General features: G+C 58.6%; 1 protein-coding gene across 5 annotated transcripts in view; it reads left to right on the plus strand.

Moving 5' to 3' along the window:
• Akna (AT-hook transcription factor) overlaps positions 1 to 23,147 on the plus strand; it is a 43,275-nt gene that overhangs the window by 13,539 nt on the left and 6,589 nt on the right. For 4 of the 5 annotated variants that reach the window (XM_076845628.2, XM_076845627.2, XM_076845629.2 and 1 more), the window contains 16 exons: positions 1,492 to 2,534; positions 4,128 to 4,202; positions 8,706 to 8,862; positions 9,449 to 9,603; positions 11,743 to 11,802; positions 12,720 to 12,847; positions 13,242 to 13,413; positions 13,780 to 13,922; positions 14,020 to 14,226; positions 15,012 to 15,240; positions 15,989 to 16,095; positions 16,776 to 16,984; positions 18,379 to 18,541; positions 21,284 to 21,460; positions 22,089 to 22,198; positions 22,833 to 22,979. In XM_076845628.2, coding sequence (XP_076701743.2) covers positions 1,492 to 2,534; positions 4,128 to 4,202; positions 8,706 to 8,862; positions 9,449 to 9,603; positions 11,743 to 11,802; positions 12,720 to 12,847; positions 13,242 to 13,413; positions 13,780 to 13,922; positions 14,020 to 14,226; positions 15,012 to 15,240; positions 15,989 to 16,095; positions 16,776 to 16,984; positions 18,379 to 18,541; positions 21,284 to 21,460; positions 22,089 to 22,198; positions 22,833 to 22,979 — 3,282 coding nt within the window. The remainder of the gene's footprint in view (positions 1 to 1,491; positions 2,535 to 4,127; positions 4,203 to 8,705; positions 8,863 to 9,448; positions 9,604 to 11,742; positions 11,803 to 12,719; positions 12,848 to 13,241; positions 13,414 to 13,779; positions 13,923 to 14,019; positions 14,227 to 15,011; positions 15,241 to 15,988; positions 16,096 to 16,775; positions 16,985 to 18,378; positions 18,542 to 21,283; positions 21,461 to 22,088; positions 22,199 to 22,832; positions 22,980 to 23,147) is intronic. The other variant, XM_076845631.2, reaches the window with a different exon arrangement.

The raw sequence follows: 23,147 nt of genomic DNA on the forward strand, positions 1-23,147 counted from the left end.
TAACAGCTGCCACCATGTCCTGGGTCCACCTCATGTGCTGGGCACAGGACTGGACCGGGCCTGGCCGTCTCTCCTCCCTTCACTCCATGCTCTGCCAGGTAGGAGGGCCAGGCCTCCAGTTTGAATAAGGTCACCAGAGAGGTCAGTGACTCGCCCAGGCCCCAGGGAGGGGTCAGAGGACCTGAGTGAGCCCTGGCTCCGAGGTCGACTGCATGGCCAGGCCTGGGTTTGAGGTCCAGGGCTTCTCTGAAGTTACCCAAGAGCAAGGTCATGCCTCTGGGCCTCAGATGTGCTGCTCTAAAGCGGCCGTCAAGGAAGGAGAAAGAGCCTGGGAGGCACATGTGACATGGGGTGACCAGGGTGTCCAGCCAGAGCAGAGAGCATATTCTTGGTGTCTCCCAGACTCGCTCATGAAACTCTTCTATCCCAGAAGACGAAAGAGCAGGTGCTTAACAAGCACAGCTGCCGATGGTGGCTGGACGGGGGCGACGAGGGGACGGGGACGGGACAGTGACGGTGGGGGTGGGGTGTCCCTGAGCACCCACTGTATAGTCATCCAGCCACTCCTCTGCCTTAGGGCTTCACGCACGTGACCTTCCTCCCCTTCCTTCTCCCCAGTCAGCGCCGGGTGTTGAGCACCTGCTCTGCCAATGCAGCGCTGCCCACCGTGCCTGTCCTTGTCCTCGCGGAGCTCACAGTGTCCTAGGGACCTTTATTAATGACCAGGTGACACAAAGAGGCCGCAGCCCCTGAGATGGGTGTCACAAAGTGCAGCCATCTGCCCCGTGAGAGTCTGTCCACTGGAGACTGTGACCTCGTGGAGGGTGGGGGCGCAGGACTTCCCTGTGGAGCCAAGTGGAGCTGGTGCTCAAGGCCGACTAGGAGGCACTCCCCGGGCAGAGGGAGGAGCCCTGCAGGGGGCAAAGCGTGTGCACCCAGGAGGGAATGAGGGGCTCGGTTGGGAGCAGGGAGAGCTTAGGTGAACATGGAGAGAGATGGGTCAGTGGAGCTTTTCCCCTAGAGCAACAGGGAGGTGCAGATGAGACGAGGTTGTGGCCCGAGGAGGCAAACAGGTGGCTACTGCAACGTCCAGGCCTGGGAGGATGTGGGCCGGGGCACAGCGGTGGTGATGAACTTCAGAGTGGTCAGCAAGTTTGAGAGCTCTGGAGGAGGTAACGGGACAGGACCAGGTGACAGAGTAGGAGCATTCGGGGGAGAGAAGTGACGGAGATGCCTCCAGGCCTCTGCTTGGGCAGCTGGGTAGGTGGCACTGCCATGTGCTGAGATGGGAGACCCTGCAGGGGGTGTGGCCAACCAGGTTTGCGGCTGGAGTTTGAAGAGGTGTCCCCGCAGTGCTTGGCTCTGTGGGGGCTCGTCGGGATTCTTGCCATCCCTACCTGAGGAATCGCAAGCAGGAGGTTGAAGTGACGTGGGGTTAAGTCACATAGCCTGACCAGCCCGTGCTAAGTGACGGATGACCTGTCTTTGCAGAGCCTGAAGCAGAGGTCGTGGACAGCCCAGAAAGTTCCACCCTGCCTCTCCACTGGCTCCCCCAGCAGGACTGTCAATTGAACATGACTGAAGAAGAGTCAGATGAAGTCCCTGGGAGTCCTGGGGACAGCTCCCCGAGGCCGGGGCAGGAGGCTGCTCTCAGCTCGGAGCACCATGGGAACACCTGCGCTGTGGCCCAGGGGCAGGCTCAGGCCAGAGGCTGGGTGGCCTCTGGCCAACAAGCCAGTGGAAGCAAACTTCCAGAACATTCTGAGGTCAACCCATCTGTTGAACTCGGCTCTGCCAGGTCTTGGAGCAGTGGCACCGTGAGCCTGGGCCGCAGCAGTGACAGCCTGAATTCTTCCTGGGAGAGAGAGACGGATGTCCCCCAGCCCGCTGCCCTCGCAGAAAACCTGCCACAGAGCCCCGGCCACCACCTCAACCCAGATGACAGAACTGGAGGCAGTGTTGCTCCGGCAACGCCCACAGAATTCCAGGACCCCTTAGCACCACCAGCCCAGAGCCCCCAGAACGCTGCAGGCACATGGAAAAGAGCTACCACCAGCCTGTCACGGCCTGCAGACCAGGCCTGGAAGCAGACGAAGACATCACCTAAGCCATTGCCCTCCCGATTCACTGGCTCCGTCAGCCCCCAGAATCCCCGGCCTAGGCCAGCTCAGAAGGACAGGTCTCTGCCCAGGCACGGAGCCACTCTGGCCAACCACTCGTCTTCTGATGCCCCCAAGTATGGCCGGGGGCGTCTGAACCACCCGCTCCCTGATTTCTCCAAGGTGGGGCCGCGAGTGAGGTTTCCCAAAGATGAGAGCTACCGCCCGCCCAAGTCCCGAAGCCATAACAGGCAGCCTCAGGGCCCCACTGGGCCCCTGATCTTCAAGTCACCAGCCGAGATTGTACAGGAGGTGCTGCTGAGCAGTGGAGAAGCATCCCTGGCCAAGGACCCACCTCCTGCCCACCCCATCTCCAGGGTACCCCAGGAGTTTCAGACGCCCCAACAGGCCACTGAGCTGGTCCACCAACTCCAGGTGAGCGGGGCTCCTGTCTAGGATTGAGTCACCCGGGCACCTGTTGGCTGTGATGGAGGCAGGCAGGGATAGGGAGCCTTGGGTCTGGCCAGGAGTCCCCTGCCAGAGGTGGGAGAGCTGTCCCCTGAGCCATGAGGCAGACCTAAGCCCTTTGGTCAAAAAGAGCCAGGACTGCTCACGCCTGCTGTGGCCAACTCCTGCTGGGAAGAAACCAGATACACCCAGGGGAGAATCATACAGTGGACGCCACATTGTGCGCCCCAGCAGCTGCCAAAGCCTTCTCCGTCTGTATCTGACCCCCCCCCCCCCGACCCCCCGTCGGGAAGCCGAGTTCCACGCCCCCAGTCATTTCACCTCTTAGTGCGTCAGTAAACACGAGCATGTGCCTGACGCATGGCCGCCATGCCACGTGGGACCTAAAAGGCCCTGGACACCGGGTTCAGATACCCAGGCGGCTCTCACGCCCCTGGTCTGTGTGCCCCGCGGTGTTCCTCTCAGTGAGCTTGAGGGTCCTTCAGGGTCCTTTCAGGGAGTGGTCCAGGAGCTCCTGTCTGACGTCTGACTCACTTCCAGGCCTCTTCCCCGGGTTCTCTTTCCCTTCTTTCCGATTCTCTTTCAATCCATGTCTGTCCTCTTGCTTCTTCCTTGGAACTTATTATGGGAGGCTGGTGCCCCCTGAGAGCCGCCCCCATCCTGCACCTTACACCCGGGCATCTCGTGGGGCCACTGGCCATCTGAGCAAGATGCTTTTTTGGGCCACCGTCATCTGTGTGCCAGAGGCCCAGGCTCCGTGGAAGGAGTGTGTGGCCCCAGACGGCCCCGCAGGCCCGCTTGCCCCCTCCAGGGAAGGGCCTGACCGTGGTGTCTGCAGCCCGATAGTCGTGCCCTTGACCAAGCCCTTTATTTGGATGACAAAATGGCAGTATTCTCATATTGCTGCTCCTTCTGCATTCATGACCAGGAATTTCCTAAAAAGTAAACTCCTGCCTCTCACGGGGTGGTCTCCAAGGTCTGGCTCCCGTGGGGAAGACCCAGGAGGCTCCATCTGCCCTTCTCCTGACCTCTGCAGGACCTTGAGGGGCTCCTCTCACCCTGCAGAGGTGACCGGTGACACTGATCGTTGAAGGCAGATGATTCTGATTTAATGAAACTGTGACTTCTGAGTCTCCTGTGTTTCTACCAAGGGACCCTGGGGTGACCCATTCAGCCAGATTTTGAAAATAGTCACGAAGCGCAGGCTGCCTCCACACCAGGAGCCGTGCGGGTGGGAAGGTGGGCGTCCCTCCCCCACAGAGCTGGGCAGGGGATTTGGACAAGGAAGAGAGAAAGGGTCACCCTGGGGGGGTTGTGCATCCAGGTGCCCTCCGAGGCCCCACCCTGGCTCCCTGGGGGCTGGCCTTGCTGTCCTGTGCCACAGGATCTGGACGTGGGCGGGGGTCTGTATGTACAGCACCCAGAGATGTCCGCTGGGTTCCCACCTTGAACTCTGCTCCAGGGACCCGGGACCTCCAGGGAGAGGGCTCAGCCGCCAGGGGCTCTCGCAGGGCGGGGTGCTGCGTGCCCGGTGTGACGGTGGTGCTCTCCTTCCTGCAGGAGGACTACCACAAGCTCCTCACCAAGTATGCGGAGGCCGAGAACACCATCGACCAGCTGCGCCTCGGGGCCAAGGTACCTGGAGGGCTGGGTGGAGGGGTCCCGAGTCCTCTAAGAGGGGGCACTTTCTCATGGTCTTAGGGAGAGGCCACCACCTCCTGTCTCACTTTAGAAAAGGGAAAGTCCCACATCAGTGGTCCCTTCTGAGGATAGTGGAGCCCAGCCCTGATGCTACCTCAGAGTCTCTCTGTGACCTTGGCCATGACTTTGCCCCCTGGGCTCACTGCTGATGAGCTAAGATATCCATGAATGCAGACTGTGAGGCAACCAGGAAATTCACTGGAAGCCTTTTTTCTTCTTAGATGAGCTTTGGGATAAGTCGCCTGGGGTGTGACTCTTGACTCCATCACTAATCAGCTGTGTGACCTTGAAGAGAGAACTTGGGCTCTCTGAAACTCGAGGGACCAGCACAGAATTTCTTCTGAGCCCCCGGTGCTTGTTTCCTGGGCCTCATCTTCCTGGGTCACACCTTTGCCATCTCCCCCACATCCGGTCCCCACATCCGGTCCCCACAACCCAACAGAGACTGAGCAGCATGTGGGGCAGGGTTGTGTGGAGGGGAGACTTGCCCCCTGGAGACTGGCTGCTGTGCTGCCCAGCTCCGACCTGTCTTGGGAAGAGGCTTCATCCTGCTCTTGGACCTTCCTCTTTCCTGGGGTGAGGCAGGAAGTGGGGGCTGACACAGCCCCAGTGGCTTCCTGCTGTCTGCCTGCCCATTCTTGCCCCTCGAGGCTGCCGTGGAGGCCTGGCAGCTGCAGGGCACAGACGCAGCCCCTCACCTGGCGTGGATGCACCCCTCTCCTACACGGCTTGCCCCTCTTGGGCTGCAGCCCCCTCCCCTGCCACACGTGGCTTTCATGTTTAGAGGTGCTTCTGGGCATGTGGGTGGAAGCGGCACAGTGAGAGAAGAGAAGGAGGCCTGTTCTGCGTCCCCACATCCACCACCTAGGGTAGGAGCGTCCCTTCCCACCCTGCCCTGGTGGGGCGCATCTGTAAGAGGGGCTTAGCGCACCTTCCTTCTGGGAGCCAGTGACCTGGGCCCAGGTCTTAAGGCTCCTCCAGGCCCTCCCAGTGCTGAGCCAGACCCAGGGATGGAAGGGACAGGAGTTGCTGCAGACTCAGAATGTCCCAGGAGAAAGGAACTGGTCACCAGGCCCAAAGCTGCCAGCAGCCCCATTTTACGGGTTGGAAAGCCTGGGCCCCAGCTGGGGCGGTGGCTGCTGCAGGTCCGGAAGTGGCCCAGGTGGGTGCTGCAGCACCTCCTCCCCTCCCCTCACTGGTTGAAGGAAGTGGTGAGCATGGCGGGCACGGACCTGACGCATGCATGGCAGCCACCTGGCAGGATTAGGGGGTGTTACCAGGGATGTGCTGGGCAGGGGCAGGGGCATGGGCTGGGTGGACACTGGGAGCAACCAGGACCTTCTCTACTGGGTGTTCCTGATCCAGGACTCAGGGGCCTTCCCGTGGGCACTGGGCTGCCTGGCCGAAGCCCTAGTCAGGTGTCCAGCTGGCAGGACCAAAGGCAGGAGAGGTTGGGAGCAGCTCAGCGTGGCTCACCCGTTTTTGCTTTGATAGTTGCCGTGGGAGAGCACCGTGGAGTTGGGCCCAGTCCCAGCCGCAGGGGTTACGGGCCCAGAGTGAGGGAGACCTTGCCCCCAGTCCCACGGGGTCCTCATTCTGGACCCTGTACACTCTGCTCTGCAGACTCAGGAGACCCCAAGAATACACCCTGCTCAGAGCCCTGGTCAGAGAGCCCCTTCAGGGAGCCCAGGCCCCCCACCAATCCTGCCACTCGGGCTAAGCAGCGGGTGTGACTCCCTAGGGTCTGCTGAGCCCCTTGCCCTGCCCAGAGCCCATGGGGGAGGGGGCTGGCGCAACCTGTGGCCGCCCAGACCAGGCCTGCAGTTTGTGGGTGGGCACGGGTGTGGACCCACGGGAAGGAGACACTTGCCAAACTGGTCAGAGGTGCCAGGCCTGGGCCCAGGGTCGTCTCATCTGATGTCCCCGCATGCAGAAACCGAGGCTGGGCCGGGGGAGAGGTTTGCTCAGCCTCCCACAGCTGGCCAGAGAGGCAAAGGTGGGAGCTGACATCTGTCTGCACATTCTAGGTGCCCCCCAATCCTGGGAAGCCTGCTGCACCCTGGCACGGCATGACAGGCCTGGGCATGAGGCAGGTGGAGGCAGGCGGTACTGATGAGGATGGCGAGCAGGGCTCGCTGTGGGCAGTCCTGGTGGTCTACAGCTGGGCCTTAAGCAGCTCCCCTGAGCAAGGAGGCCCATAGCCTGCGACTTGGCCCCAGAGGCACTGTTCACACCACACGGCCACAGCCAGAGGAAAGGCCCAGGGTCTGCAGCCAGGGAAGCCGCTGGCTAGGGGCAAGCCCCCGGCTGGAAACCCCAAAGGATCTGTAGCTGGGTGCCCAGGGCCTTGTGGCACGGGCCGGGCACCAGCATGGCCAGGAGTCTGCTGGGCTCTGGCCAGAGTGTGTGAGGCCATCACCACATCTGCTGCCTTGTCACCACCTCCCCCACGCCCCGGTCCCTCCATCTCAGCTGCAGAGGATGTAGCAGGGCTGAGGTGACCAGAAGTTACCCCAGAAGGAAGTATGGGATGACATAAATGGCCCTCCCCACAGTGTGTTCTTGGTCCAGAAGCCCTGGTGGGGGCAGGGCGGGAGGCTGTGTTCAGGGTGCAGCTCCCCTCCCCCTGCCCCTCCCCTCCCCCTCCCCCACCCCTCCCCCTCTCCTCCCACCCCATTCATAAGGCCCATTAGCATTCTGAAGGCTGGAGGAGTCCATCTGTGCAGAGAATGCTCCTGAGTTTAACCCAGTGTTTCCCAAATTCACTGCCCACCCTGCCCAGAAGCCCTCAGGGAGCCTTCTGCCCAGCCTCAGGGAGCAGCGTGGGACATGGGGCTTGAAAGGGGTGCTCTAGCCCCAGGGGTGGGTGTCTCCGTGTCCCAGGAGGGACAGGTTGCAGCTGCCACCCCCTCGCCCACTCCCCACCTCCTCTGGGCATCTGCACAGGCTGTGGGCCTCTGCTTTGGGCTCTTCTGATCCCTGCTGCTCCCCAGGTGGGGTCTGGGGGTGAGGAAGGGCTGGCATGGGTGTGAGGAGAGAAGGCATCTCAGGGCTGGGGCCCCCGGGATTTGGGTCACCTCAGGAGGAGAGGGGTGCTGTGGGCAACCCCCGGAGGCCCAGGTGGGGCGGGGCTGAGCAGATGGCGAGGGGATTATTAAAATCCAGCTTTGTTCTCATCTGGTGGGGCTCAGCCTGATAGAGGGGGACGCATGGGGCCAAGTCACACGTGGGCTAGATTTCTTCTGCCCCATCCAGGACCCGTAGAGCAACATGAGCATAAGAAGCTGTGTACCTGGGCACCAGGGAGCCCCCTCCCATAGGCCCACTTTCAACTGCCTTTGACCTTGGGGCAGCAGGGAGCCAGTTGTGATGACCACCCGACATCATGATGGGGCCCAAGGCAGCACTGGAGTATAGCTCCTCCAGGGACTCGTTCCACACTGGCCACGTGAACAGTTATGGTGGGGATGAAGGGGATGACGGTGAGGATGGTGATGGTGGTGGTGGTGGTGGTGGTGGTGCTGATGATGATGGTAGTGACGACCAGGGGTGTGGTTGGGGAGCGTGGGGAGGAACCTGGCTGTGACTCCCGAGCACGTGCACTAAGCCAGGGCTGGCAAACTCTGTAAAGGCCAGGTGGATGGTTCTGCTCTGTGGCCCTTGCCGTCTCTGCCACGGCTGCCCAGCACTGCTGCTGTGGAGGGAAAGGCCGTGGCCGTCATGGGAGCATGTGGGCGTGGCGTGCTCAGGCGGCCCCATTCCCAGAAGCAGACCCTGGTACCCCAACTCTAAACTCTTCATGGACCACAGTTCCTTCATGGACCACGCTGAGCTTCAGCTGGTCTTACCTGGTCAGTGCTCCCTCCAGAGACTTCCTCCCAGGGCTCATGAAATCCTTCTCAAATGGTGGTGATCTGCTACAGCAGGGGACTCGTTTGCCCACTTGGTGGCTCGTTCTTTCATTCAAACATCCATTGATCGCTATTTACTAACCATATAATAATAATTGTTGGAAATACTTTATTTAATTAAAATATCAATAATTATGACTATTATATATTACATAGCATAATTACATCATCAGCGTCATTAGTAACAATTGTTAATAGTGGAAAACCATAGGCTTTGGGGTCAGATAGACAGTGTCATAATCCTATTCCACGGATTTTTCAGCTGGAAATTTTGAGTAAGTGACTTAACCTCTCTGAGTCTCAGTTTTCTCCTCTGGAAACTGGGGGTGATGTTCTCCGTCCTGCCTCCCTTTCGGGACCACGGTAAAACGTAGACAGGAGGGCACGTGAGCTGCTCACAGTGCTGGCCTGCTGGCTCCGTGGTTGTCTTTATCACCAGGTGGGCCAGGGCTCCTGGCAGAGGCCAGTGGCCTGAGGCCTCCCGGGTGAGTCCGCTGCCTGACTGCACCGCCTCCCTCTGTCTCAGGTGAACCTGTACTCAGACCCGCCCCAGCCCAGCCACAGCGTCCAGGTGGGGATGATGCCCCAGGGGACCAAGGCCCTGTCCTTCACCATCCCCCAGCCCTGCTCTGTGGAGTGGTGGCCTGGTCCCTCTGAGAAGCCCCAGGCCCCGGGGGCTACAGGTGAGTCTGGAGTGCACGCAGGCTCCCGCCTGAGGTTCTGCTGGGGGACTCGGTTTGCCAGGGAGATGGCACTGGCCTCAGGCAGGGGACGGAGGAAGCCAGGCACTCCCTGGGCCCTTTCACCTGAAGAGGCCAGTCAGCTGGGGAAACGCCCTGCTTCCCAGAGACGCCTGGTGGGCCTGCTCTGCCGCGTGGCTGTGACAGAGCTTCGTTCCTGTAGCGCCTGCACCAGTTGTGCCATGATGGTCTCAGGTCACCCCGTCGGCCTGAGGCCCGCACTGTTGTCACCTAGGATGGCTGGGAGGTGGGGCACGCTGAGGTCTCGCTGCAAAAAGGGGAAGGCTCCGGGCCGGAACCTGGGTCCTCCTGAGCTGGAGCCTGGAGCTCTGCCCCTCCCAGCCGAGCCATCTGGGCACCTCCGACCTGGTTCTCGCCTGCAGATGGGGCAGCCCGCTGCCCAGGGCTTCTCCTCGGCCACGGTGAAAGGGCCCAGCTGGCCCAGCTGTGGTGGCCTTGGGGTTGGGCACAGTCTGTCTGCCCGTGAGGACTGTGCTTGGTCTCAGTGCTCCCTGGCTTTGTATTTCAGGGTGGCCGTCAGCTCAAGGATCCCTGAGCCCCTCCTTGCCTGCTACCAAGCCTGCCTCAGGGTGGCTTCCCGAGAGCCAGGGCACCACCAAGGACCGGTCCTCCACGGGGTGGACCCAGGCCCTGGCTTCCCAGACCAGTCGGTTCCTGGCCAAGGTGAGCAGCCCCCAGCTATTCCTCAGCAGGACTTAACTGCCTGAGGTCTCAAGAGGCCTCTACGATGCTCGCCGTCACCCCTGCCCCTGCGCTGAGTCCACGTGGCTCCGTCCAGCACGACCCTCTCTCCTGGCTTAGATGCCACACTGCTGCAGCCCCCTCCCCATCACCCCAGCAGCCGTGACCTTCTTTTCGGCATCACCTCCTGCCAGAAACCTGCATGTGTGTTCCAGGCGTCCCCTCGAGCCCAGCGAGACTCCACTCTGAGAATTCTGGAGGAGTGACAGGGAGTGCCTCACCTCCTCTTGGTTCACCTCATTACTGAAAGCAGTTCTGTCACCGCTCACAGGGTCTCAGTATTTCATCAAACACTCCAAGTTACTGAATCGTTTGCAGGTTTTTTAATAAATACACAGTTGGCCTTTCTCCAAAAGTGCTTAAAGCAGCTTATGAAAATACCTAACGTTTTAACCACATTCTGAAAAAGGAAGTTAAGAAACTGGGGCGGAGAGGAAGTAAGGGGGGAGAAAAACATAGGAACTTAGTGAAATGAGTAAGCAAAGTGTCCAGTGGGACCCTGAGCACTTCACCAGAATCCCACCCTGGCCTTGAGCTCCCCGTTGCCAAGGCAAAAGTGGAAATGCAGTCACGACCTGCGCCAGGACCGTAGAACCCCTTCCTTCAGAGAAACGTCCCCATCCCGTCTGTGAGACCTCCCTGTCCCCACTGCCCCGGCCAGCACGCTTCTCACCTGTGCTCTGTGTCTGTGTTGGCCTGTTCTGGTCATTTCACGTAATGAGTTCTGACGCTATCGCGGTGTTTTCTAGGCGCTTCCATTTTCGGGTACCATGTTCAAGGTCCTCGTTTCTCTTTATCTCCACCATTCTTGGTCCCGTGGCTGGAGAGACTTTGCTTCTCCATCCTGTGTGTTTTCCATAAAGTAAAGCAAAGTCAGCCACCACGCCAGCAAGTGCTGGCCACTAGCTGACCCCTTGTGATCCAGGCTGCACTCTTGGACACAGGCCGCTGGCCCCTGTGACTGTTGGGGACTTGACATATGATGGTCTGAGTGAAGACAAGCCGAGGGTCATAGAACACCCACCAGCCCTCCAGGACAGTGTGGGGAGGAGACATAAATCCCCCCGCCATCTGTTACATGGAACACAGGTTGAAATGATATTTGGGGTCAAATAAAATATATTATTAAAATTTATCTTACCTTTTTTTGACATTTTAACATGACTCCTAAGGAATTTTTAAATTGTACGTGTAACTCATAGTACATTTCTAAATACATGACATATTTTAGTATAATTATATAAATCTTTGCATCATGCTTCAGTACTGATCTCCTAGAGACTCCCTAAAAGGGAACCCCAAATAATCCCTTGCTTTTTCTTTTTCTTTCTTCCTTTTTTTTTTTTTTTTTTTTGGTAAAAAAATACAAATAAAATTTTTTTGAAGAAATAGATGCATCTGGGATGTATAGACACCCCCCCCCCCCACGCTCAGAGGGTCTATTCAGTGGGAAGGCCGTCTCCCCCCACAGGGGAAGATGAAAGTCATAGGCAAATCCTCCATTTGACATAAGGGGCTTGAGCATCTTCAGATGTTGACATCTCTGGGGTCCTGGGACCAGTCCCTCACTGAAACCAAGGGACAACTGTACAAGAAAATGTCATCCCACTTTTCCCCTGTTTCCTATGTTTTATAGAGGGCAGTGCACTAGAAACACTGTCCGGTACCTGGATTTGACACTGACGGTGTCTAAACATGAGACCCTGCCGTGTCCCCCTCCTTCTGGGGTCTGTGTGCTGTCCATGGACAGGTATTTAGGCTACTTACAGTCTGACCCCTCAACAGGCTGCTATAGACGCTGTCCCTGGGACCCACGCACAGGACCGAGTATGCTTTGTTGTCAGGAAGTTCCAGCAGGCTCCACTGGGACATCCCAAGGTGTCCTGGCCAAGGCCAGTGCAGTCCGTTTCCAGTACCTGCCTCTTGCTTGACAGAAACCCCGCGTCCCCAGGCCAGGCCCAGCCCTGCAGGCGGAAGTGCGACGTGGAGGAGCGCGGAGGTCTGCAAGGTGCAGAGGGCTCTGGGTTGACGGAGCACATCTTTTCCCCTCTCAATGTCCAGGTAGAATCCTTCGAGGGACTGGTGCAGGCGGGGCAGCTCACACCCCAGGACCAGCTCAAGGTACTGACCCGTCCAGGAGATGCCCATGGAGCCACTAGACAGCTCTGTCCCCAGAGCACAGTCTTCGCAGCTTCTTACTGCAGGACAGATGAGAGTCCCAGACAGGGTTCCTTTTAGAGCGAACAACTCCTGCTTAGCTTCCCCGGGCAGTGGTCACTGCATCACAGGACTTACCACCTTATCAGCCACAGCGTGGCCGGCCAGGCGCCATGGTAAACCCCCGACGTCCATTATTTTATCTTCATTAAAAACCCAGAAGGCAGTTGCAGCCATCACCCTATTTAACTGCGGAGGGATTAAAGCCCAGAGCAGCTACAAGAATGCCACACAGTCTTGGGCAGCAGAGCCTAGAGCCAGCTCCTCCTGACTCCCACGCTTGGGTGCAGATCTTGGTTGTGCCACTCACTCAATCACTGTGACCTTTAGTCACCAACTTCAGTGACCTCCCTGATCCTCAGCTGCCTCCTGTTTGAGTAAGATGATAAACTGTCCTCTCGTTGGGTTTGTAGTGGAGCTGGGGGGGTGGGACACGGTGCTTTAGCACAGGCCACACTCAGCCAGTGCTGGTCATCATCACGGGCAGCGTGCTGCCATCGTGCCATCTGTCATCATGGGCTACTAGGACTTGGGTGAGGGGTTCATTTTCTGAAACCCAGTTTTGCAGAGTCTCTCAAGTGTGATTCTTAGGCGGACATAGTGACGGTACAATGGACACTGCAACTGTGTGGTCCTCAGGTCCCTGAGGGTCTGCCCAGGCAGGGTGGTGCCCAGGCTCTGAGTCGGGCCTCTGCCTCCTGGGCTGGTGTCAGATCTCAGGGCAGAGGCCTGGGCTGGGACAGCAGTCTCCGGGGCTCCTGTGTGCAGGACAGAGCTGCGGGGGCTGGGCACTCAGGGCTTCCTGGCTGGTCTGGTTTCAGGGCTTCCAGCAGCTGAAGGCCACCCATGCGGCCCTGGAGGAGGAGTACCTGCGGGCCTGCAGGGAGCCACACCTGGCTCCACCCCTGGCCAGCTCCAAGGGGACCACTGGGAAATTCGATCCTGCCAGGTACAAGCTGAGGAGGCCCAGGAAACAGGTGGGGGCAGGCCCCCGGGTTTCCTGGGTCACCAGGAGGGTGTCACTTCAGCCTCACAACTCGCACAGCAAGGAGCAGAGAGCAATCCTCCCAGTCAGGACACACCCAGATGGTGGAGCTCTGGAGCCTGGAGCAGTGGGGGCCTGGGAGGAGGGCTGAGCCCCTCACTGGGCCTTGAGGGGCAGCCTGGGGACACTGGAGGGACCTGGGCTGAAGCCTCCTGGTTCCTGTGGAGTCTTCTCTAGGCTTGTTTATTTCAGCTCTCAATGTCACCCAACTGGTGACATGAAGTGGCCCGTTCAGGGGCCTCCCTGAGGTCTCGTCCCTGATGCCCGGCTTCTTGGTGCCGCTGTTTCCCCACCCCAGGGAGCTGGAGGTGGAGATCTACCACCTGGGCATTCGCCTGGACGAGCTGAAGGGCCACATGGACCACATCCAGCGAGGACCTGAGCTAGCGGGGTCCGACTCGGCTCTGGACAGTTCCCCCACCACGCGCTTCCCCCACCCGCCGACGCACCCACCCGCTCCTTCTGGACAGGTACCCACGCCAGTCTTCCAGACCCCTACCTAGAGGTACCTCTTTGCCCAGGCACACTGGGATGCCGCTTCATTTCCTAGTTGACCTCTTCCCTCGCAGAGGTTTCTGAATGGTTGAGCTAGTAACCTGTCTGTAGGGGGCGCTGTGGACTGGGGAACTGCTGAGAAGCACTGACTGTATGGTGCTTGCTTGTAGTAGCTGCTCAATTCATGGCAGCAGTTTTGAGTGTCACACAGGCCAGACACACACATAATGGGGTGTTGGCTAGTGGGTCTAATATACCTCATTCTTCAGCACCCAGCACAAGAATATCTAGGCAGACACTTAGAAGCCATGTTTAATTCTGCCCCCACCTTTCCAAATCAGCCCACCAGCACCTGCCCGCTGCATGTGAATGTGGAGGTGAGTCTTGGTGACAGTGAAGTAGAGGACAGGCCTCCAGACTTCCCAGCCCTGCTCAAGCATAAGGAGCTGCAGGTGGAGGAGGATTTCCACGGCCTCCTGGAGAGGTGAGCACCCACCAGGAGGGAGGCTGGCCACGGACGGGGTGTCTGGGTCTCAGCTGTCCTGCTGGGGTGAGGTCACCGCCTGCTGTGTGTCCTGCAGGTACCTCAGTGTGAAGTCCCTTCCTGAAGCCTTGAGGGTAGAGGAGGAGGGGGAGAGGGACGAGGAGGAGCAGGAGGAAGAGGAGGAGCTTCCTTGCACCCTGGAAGTCGACGGGCCAGCTTCAGCTCCAGGGAGGGCCGAAGCCACCAGGGCTGTCCCAAGGCAGTACCTGGTGCAGGTGGAGAGGAACCACAGGGCCCCTCTGCAGTAAGTCCCCAGGGCTCCCCTATATGTCCCACCCCTGCTCTGAAACCAGAGACGATTGCTGTCCGAGCACGCTGCATGCTCTTCCGAGTGGACGTGGCCAGCCCCTCCGGTCTCCACAGCGGGAGGACACGTGCAGGGCGTGTGGATGCTGGGGGATGTTATTCCGAGCAGGACGGGGGCGGTGTTAAGTAGCATCCCTCCCCTCTGACCATCTACGACGGCAAGGACAAAGCCTTCATGCTGTTTGTCTTGGACACCCCTCTTCCTTTGGAGAGAGAGTCACAGAGAGACAGGAGCAGGAGACCAAGCCTTGAGCGGCCGGAGGATCCATCCAGAATAGGATGGTTTTCATGCTTTTTTTTTTTTTTAATTTATTTTCAAAGTTAGTTTCTGTGTGTAACGTGAGTGCTGGCCTTCCACGGTCAGCAGTGGTCTCAGTCTCTGAGTCTGTGGGAGCCCTGGCTGGTGTGGGGAGAATGGGGTGCAAAATTCCTAGGTCTAGGAAATGCTGCTTCACCTCATTGATTTTTCAGAGAATTTCTGCTATGGTGTATCAGGTGGGTTTTGTTGGGATCTCATTTTACAGTTAAAAAAACATCAAGTTCAAAGGTACGAAGTGCCTTGCCCGGGGCCACCCAGTGAGAAGGTGGTAGAAGTAGGATGGGGCCCCCCGGGTGTCTTGACTGCAGAGTTTTCCCCGACCAGCCTGGCTCCCAGCACAGGCCCAGCCCCTGGCCTGGCTGCCTGGCTCCGTCAGGGCTCAGAGACGCCGTGCTTCTCTCCAGGGAGGCCGGAGAGCAGATGGTACCCGGGAAACCACCCAGCTTCCAGACTTCCACGACCAGAGATGGGCACATATCAGGCCTGAGCAAGGCCAGAGCCGCTCCTCTGGGGCCAGCCGTGCCACCTGCCCACGCGTACCACCAGAGCAGTCTCACCAGCCTGGAGGGAAGCGGCATCTCCGAGCACCTTCCACAGAAGTCTTTGCGCCACGCTGGCCGGCCCCACCCAGAGGTGAGTGTCCTCACTGCAGGGGTCCCGGGCCCTCCCTGGGCCATCTGAGCTTCTCCTCCAGGCCTCCTCAGAGTGCCTGCTGCTCATGTCTCTGCCAGCCACGGTCCTGCCTGTCACTCAGGGCCTAGGCCCAGGGCCTCCCCCGACCGCCCCTCCAACTAGAGCTCTTGTTCCTCCTTTGGGGAACTTGGCGGTGTCATAGCTGGCTAGTTCCTGCCTCTGTGCCCTTTGCACCATCAAGTCGCCATTCTCACACTGTGGCAGGGGTCGCAGACGCTGTGGGAATGTGACTTAGGTGACAGGCCCTCTCCTAGGATGGTTGATACATGTGAGCAGAGGCACGCACACTTCTGTCACCCGAGGAGCCCGTGGCCGGGCATCTGCTCTAGATGGAGTTACTGGGGGCCTGCACCTATCACTCATGTTCTCTGGGCCTTGCTGGAATCCGGAGAGTGGGACACGTGTGTGTGCGGGTCTTTGTCCAGTGCAGTGGGCCTGAGTGTGTCTGCAGTCAGGAGAGGCCGGGCATCTCTGGCTGCTACTCCTCAGGGAGGCTGAACTTGGGGGTCCTCTCAGGGATGGAGACCCTGTCAGGGCCGGAGGACCCTCAGACCCTGGGCCTGGCAATGAGAGCGGGGCAGCCTCCCTGGGCCCTGAGGCCTGGAATGTGAGGTGGGAGCACCTGGGAGGGGCTTCCGCCTGGGCCCTGCGCACGCTCCGCAGACTTAGAGGGAACTTCCTATTTCAGGAGCCCTGGATGGCATCCCCAGAGACAGACAGTGGCTTCGTGGGCTCAGAAACCAGCAGAGTGTCACCCCTCAACCAGACCCCAGAGCACCGACTCACCCACAGCAGGTATCCCAGGACTGCCCCACTGTCCCCCAGCGCACACACCTGGAACAGCCAGGGATGCCGATGCCCAGGACAGCCCAGCACCGGGCTCGGGGCTCTGGGTGTCCCAGGCCTGCATTTCACCCCGCTTCATCCTTTATTGCCATCTGACTGCTAGAGGGGAAGAAAAGCTCAGAGAGGGGAAGCCACTTGCCCACTGTCACTCAGCCAATTAGTGACAGTCCTGGAAGTTGATACTTGTTGAACAAATAAACAACTGAACGGATGAACGAGTGAAAACCGCAGTGGGGGCGGTGAGGTGAACAGAACCAGGGACAGAGGCACTGGGGGGGCCATGTGGGAAGCCCAAGGAGAGGGAGAGGGCAGAGGAGAGGGGGGTCACCATGCAGACTGGTGGCCCCCAAAGTGGGTCCCAAGTGTGCGTGAGGAACAGATGAGTCATTCTTTTATATTGTCTACAACAGAAATCGAGCTGTTTCCCAGGCACGTGTGGCGGAGGTGCTGTGGAGCGTGTGTGAGGGTGTGACTAGCTGGGCCCTTGGAAATGTACCACCAGGGTGTGAAGGCCACAAGTCCCAAAGTTTGGGAAGCTGTTGATTTAGCATACGGTGGGGTTTGGGTGCCCAGGGCCTGAGGCCTCTCCTAGTGGGACCTCAATGTGTCTGTCCCCGCCTGGTCCCCAGCAACCCAGGAACAGCCCAGCGCTTCACAGCCTCTGCACCCCGTGACGGGCCCTCCCACCCCAAGGCCAGGGGTCCTCTGGTCCCCAGAAGAACCTCTGAGCCCAGCACACCCAGGAGCCGAGCCCAGAGGCACCCCTCCAGCCAGAGCTGTCCTCTCCAGCCAAGGAAGCCCAGTTCCCACCTGGACCGGGTGCTGGCCGCTGAAATGGGTGAGTCTGGGTGGCCAGAGCTGGGTGGGACCAAACTGCACGGAGAGAAGTATCAAAGGACAAGAGAGTGCCTTAGGGTACACGGCGGTGCACAGGTTCCTCGTAGGAAAATCCTCAGTTACAGGTGGGCTGAACAGAAAGGAGAAAGAAAAAAAGACCTGTGAGCCGTTTCTCATGCTGATAAAGACGCGTGTTTATTTACACTTACTTAAAACAGAAACGGGACGTCTTCTAGGTGAAGGGCAGCCGCCCCTTTTCCCTCAACATTGTGTCACGAACACATTCCACGTCTATCAACTCTATGCACGATTCATTTTTTTATCTGTATAAGACATACACAATCTTTTTTACTGAAATAAAACAAACATACAGAAAAAAAAATCATACATTAATGAAATTGAACCCAGACTACAATCAGAACCCCAGAACTCAAGCCCCTTCCAGCCACCGCCCTGCTCCTGGGATTCACAACACCTCAGACGAACTCTGCTTCTTCTTTTGGTTCATCTTTAAAAACAAAAAATTTAATTAAACTTTTTATTTTGAGAAAACTGTAGATTCCCATGTACTTTTAAGATTCAATACACGAGATCTCTTGTGTCTCTCCCAGCTTCTCCCAGGGGTCACATCCTACAAAGCCATAGAGCAGGGTCTCAGCAGCTGTCGGCATTGATGGCAATGTCGCCCTGGCCAGGAAGAGCCTCAGCCGGCCCTGCCATAGCCACGCCCGTCCCCTCCTGCCCCCTCCTGGCTCCCAGCAGCCGCTCACCTCTTCCCACGTCGATCATTTTGTCACCTCGAGAACGTGGATTAAATGGAACCAGATGGTGTGCGAACCTTTTGAGATTGATTGGCATTTCCGCTTGGCGTAATTCTCTGAAGGTTCACCTAGATTGTCCCATGGGTCAACAGTGTACTGTATATATTGTTGGGTAATGTCCCAAGGGCCCGTTGCTTTTACGCATGGGCCGGGGCCACAGGTGTCCACCTTGGTCCCTGTCCCTTTGAGAGGTCGGGGTTTGTCATGCTCTTCCCATACACAGGTAAATGTGTGACTGATTCCAGAGGGACATGGAGGTCCCAAAGCTTGTCCCTGAACAACATGATGAGATGGTGACAGAGGAAGGGGGCCCAGGTGACCCCTTGGGGCCTGGTAGTGTGCTAATGGCCTCTTGCCAGAGCAGCCCAAAGGCCCAGCACAGCACCCCATGCTCCCAGCATAGACCAGCCCTCTGGTCTGAGGTCAGCGGGCACTGGCCACCTCGGGAACTTCTGGGACCTCTGCAGAGTGCCGCCTCCCAACCTCACGGCCGGGTTCCACCACATTCCACCCAGCCGAAGCTTCTGGTGGCCTCTCTGCCTCCGCTCACTTTGGCCTCTCTCTGCCTCCCTAGTGAGCCCTGGCTCAGAGTTCGAGGGGCGAAAGCGGACTTCTGAGCAGCTGGTCCCCAGCAATACGACCAGCCTGCTCCCCACCCCAGCCCCTGCAGCTGCCCCTCTGCCCTGTGAATCTCCAGAGACCACTCCCAACCTCATCCTCTCCAGGACTGGGCGAGAGTAAGTCGGGCACTTGGGCTGCGTGGATCCCAACTCCGTGTGGCAGGGGGCAGAGGTGACGGGGCGGGGGCCCTGTAGTTCACACCAAGGGGCCGGGCTGGGGCCAGGCAGAGCCAGCACAGGGCTGCTTCTTGGGACCTCCTGGAATGGCCGAGAGGTTCACCTGCCTGGGGCCAAGACCCCCTCCCCCATCTAGGACGGGTCCACCCTTCAGGCGGGGGTCTTCTGCAGGTGGCTCGTTCGCTGCGTGAACTCAGGAGCCACTACACCTGTTTCTCTCTGTCCCTCTGTCTCTCTGTCTCTCTCCCTCTCCTCCCCTCTCTCCCTCTTTCTGTCTCCGGCAGTTTCTGCCAAGCTCCTCCTTGGTGGGAGAGGGCGGTCAGCACCCTGCTCAGGCCTCGCCCTCTCCCTCGTTGCTCTTGACCTGCAGTCAGGCCCGGGCCTTTGCTAGACGGGATGTCTGCCTCAGTGTTCTGGGAGGTGGCTCCACAGTCACCCCTGGGGCCCCGTGGCCCGCTCAGTCATGTTCCTCATGTGCACAGTGGGGCCCAGCCACCATCGGTGGTGTCCAGGGCTGGGTTGACCATGTTGACCCCTGCGTTCTCCCCAGTGGCAGCCAAGGCCTGGAAGCGTATTTGTCTGTGTTATGCCAGGCCCTGGGGACATGATGGTGGACGGGACCCTGTCCTCGGCCTTGTAAGGCTCACTGTCTCATGAGATGGACAGAGGAGCTGGCCACCACTCCCCAGCATGGGAGGCACAGTGGAGAGGTCCCAGGCTAAGGCAGTGCCAGGTTCAAGCTGCAGGAAGGGACATGGTGTCAGCTGAGACCCAGAGGAGGACAGCTGGCACAGGGAAGAGTGTACGGAGTCCTGAAGGTGAGAGAGTGCCTGTCGCCTTTGAAGTGTTGTTGGTGACAGCTGGGCCCTCGAGTGTGAGCTGGTGGGCGCTGAGCAGACAGGGTAGGGGACTCCCTGCTCAGAGCTTCCTCCTCAGAGGCTGTGGGTCAGGTCGCACTCTGGATGGGGGCTTGGCTCAGAGAAAGCACTGGTGGAACCCTCTGGAGTGACCGGGGCCCATCCCGAGGACAGCGAGGGGCTGAAGGTGGAGTTTTTGTTTTAGAATGAGGTCTTGGGCCACCAGGGTGGGGGGAGAGGCTTCCCAGCAAGAGAGGACTGGGGGGCCTGGACTCCAGCCAGGGTCCGGAGGGAGGAAGGCTGGTTCTGCATCTGAGAGGCGGTGCTTCGGCCATTGAGCCACAGGACTCGGTAGCTGGTTAGGTTCAGGGTGATCAGGGAGTCCAGACGGATCCCTCCGACTTCTGGATGCCTACAGCCACTGACGCACTGGGCGGGGATAGGGTAGGTTTGCGGGGAAGATGATTTCAGTGCCAGCTGGGGCACGGTGACCAAAGAGTTAAGTCAGAAGCCCCGAACCTTGACACAAACCCCAGAGAGGAGAAGTGATGCCCCAGTATGTGTCCAAGTCCCAGGTCTAAGAAGGGGCTCGCCTTCCAGGGAGGGGTTAACGGTGTCAGGAGCCTGCTCTGGCTGCCTCCGCCAGTGGTTTGCCTTGGAATTGCCAACATGGTCTCCCTGGGGATTGCCACGGAGACCCAGTCCCATTACACACAACCTGGCCAGGACAGAGCTGGAGAAAGGTCTCCGGTGCCACCTTCCACACTTACTGGAGACCTGAGTTTGCTGGAGGTAGCACCGGGAGACACCCAGGAGTCCAGGGGCCACCAGGCAAGAACTGACCCTGAGGGCAGTCCCTGGAAGCCACCAGAGCCAGCGTAGAGTGTGCATCAGCCCAGAGGAGCATGCCCAGCCGGGCTACAGTGCCGCACTGTGGGTAGGGGTCTCTGCCAGCTGAGAGGTGGGGCTGGTGGCCATTGTGCTGGGGCGGCCTGTGGAGTAGGCCCTACGGTGCAGGGGCTGATGGGAGAGAGACAACAGCATCTGCTCCTGGCACTAGCGCTCGGCGCCATAGCTGTGGGCAAGAGCCGGGCTGTGCCTGGATCTCGCAGGGGTCACAGAGGGCGTCAAGGAGGTCAGGCCTTGCAGGTGACCCGGCGTCTCCCTACCTGGGCACTTTACCCTTCCAGCTCAGCATGCTGGGCCCACCTGATGTCCCCTTGTGTACGCGTGATACTTTGCTCCCTCTGAAGCCTGGATCCAGCTCAGTAATGTTTCTGAGCACCTGTCTGTAGGGTCAGGAGATGGGGACAGCCTGGTCCTGCCTGCCAGTGGTTGAGGGTTGAGGACACAGATAGACAAGCATCTTCTGCCAGAAGCAAAGAGTGGAACATAGGAAATGTGGCAGCTGAGCAAGGACAGAATGGAGTCAGGCCAGGTTACAAAGTTAAGTTCTCTGGAAAAGAGACGGGGGTGGAGGCCAGCCCAGGGCCAGCACAGATCAGAAGGAAATTGTAAAGTGGACCTTTGGCCTGTGCGTCCTCCTCATCACCACCTGGAGGATAGCTGCTCTCGCCCTGCATGTTAGGAAGGCCGACCCCAAAGGAAGGTTCTGATTTGCTCACAGAATGCACAGGGACATGAACTCAGGTGTCCAGATGCATAGCAAGAAAAGTGGATGCACAGGAAAGTTCTAGAATCATTCAGCAGCAGAGTTGGCCCTGTGCCTGCCAGGAAGGGACAAGACCACTGTATCCAGGCAGCCCTCGGGCGCCTCCAGCTCCAGTCCTGTGCAGCTGTTCCGTTTCTGTCTCTCCCCCGCCAGCCAGGCCATCCGCGAGCTGCAGGCAGAAGTGTCCCGGCTCCGTCTGCAGCTGGAGGACAGCCTGCACCGGCCACACCAGGGCAGCCAGGCGCACCCAACGACTGCCTGTGACCACCCCGCCCAGACTCAGGACCGGCCAGTTGCTTCCTCAGCCACCTGGGGCTCCCACTGTGGCAGGTGGGTGATCCACCTCTGTCCTCACCTCTGTCCCTGTGGCACCTGTCAAAGATAGATGCAGCCTGCCTGTGGCTCACCTAGACACGGGACGCAGGCACGGCCCCTTCCTCTCTCTCAGTCCATCATTCATGCACTCTCACAGTTTTCGTGGTATAGTACTTGATGCATAAAAGAATATCTAAGCTTATGTGTTAGTAGTAAAGCATGAGGCAAAGTATATCCCTGAACCCACCCGTTGCTGAGGAGCTAGACCTTTTTCAGGATTCTCATGTACTCATTTAGTGGACATGCATCTGTGAAGACAACTTATAAAATCAACTCACTTCTTTTGAGTGTTTCAGTGGAGAGCACTAAGCTAAGGGTTTTATGGATAATATCTTATTAATCCTTCCAACAGCCATCAGAGGCCCGTGCTCTTATTATCCCTATTTGACAGATGAGAAAACTGAGAGTTAGAGAGGCACAGAGCCACTTTCCCTCAGACTGGCTACAGAGTCTGATTTTGTCCTCTACATTGTCCTTCTCCCATTGTGCAATAAACAGTTCTCCAGGTGGCCTTTTTGTGGGCTATCCATAAAGGCTGTGCGAAACCTCATCCAGTGACATTATTTCCCTTCCTGTTTGCTAGTAAATCCACAGAGCGATTGTCCGGGGAGCCTGAAGGTGCAGAGCTACCTGCAGGAAGACGGCGAGCCAGGTCCTCCTCAGTGCCTCGGGAGGTGCCCCGACTGTCCCTGAGTAAGTGAGTGCTGACCAGGCCTGGTTTCTGGAGGCCACATCTTGGGCATGTTGCTCAGTGGTCATGGACCACAGCAGCAGAACTTCCAGGAAACCGGGAGGAGGTCCTTTGTGCATCCGTTGTCGCTGTCACCATGCTCTGAATTGTGGTGCATGTCTGTGTGTGACCCGTGCTTTGTGCGGGACAGCCGTAAGGGCTCTGCAGATGTCACCTCAGGGACCTGCACTTCAGGGGTCATCCTGCACATGTTCTGCACATAAGGACCTTGAGGCCTAGAAAGCGTGGGGACATGCTTGAAGGAACCTGGGTCTGGGTCCCTGGCTCCACCACGTTGTCACCAAATCATCCTCTCTGGGTTGCTACTCCCTTGGAGCAGTTAAAGGGACACGGACCTTGCAGTGGTGATGGCATATACCTCTCCGGATTGCTGCAGAGGTGCAGGGCAGCACCCCAGTGTGTCTGGACTGGCTTAGTGCAAGGCCAGGGTCCCAAGGTGCAGACCGTATTCCCCGGAGGTAGCTCAGGATCACAACCTAGGCATTGGCCCGAAGCCTAGGCCATGAACTTGCCATGAGCTCACTCCTCCAGCTGGGCCCCACCTCTGCCCTGCTAAATCCCCTCTTGCTACTCCAGGTTTGGATTCTGAGCCACCCTCCCCTCAGCTGTCATCTGGGAAGAACAGGAGCTCCGAAAATGGTCCCCGGGCCACTCAGGAGGGAATCAGAGGGGCAGGCAGCAGCAGACGTCCTGACAGGGTCTCCTTCCGGGGCCAGTACACAGGTGGGTGAAGCTGGGGTGGGTGGTTGCAGTCCAGGGGAAGGGCTCTTCCATGGCCAGACCTTTTCCATTCACCCCTCAAATCTCATCTGCCATGTTCTGATAAAAGGAGCACCAGGGGTGTGGCCTCTGTTGTGTTTTGATAGGAGGAGCACCAGGGGCGTGGCCTCT

This window comes from Callospermophilus lateralis, chromosome 2 (genome assembly GCF_048772815.1).
Source record: "Callospermophilus lateralis isolate mCalLat2 chromosome 2, mCalLat2.hap1, whole genome shotgun sequence".
In the NCBI taxonomy this organism is placed as follows: domain Eukaryota; kingdom Metazoa; phylum Chordata; class Mammalia; order Rodentia; family Sciuridae; genus Callospermophilus; species Callospermophilus lateralis.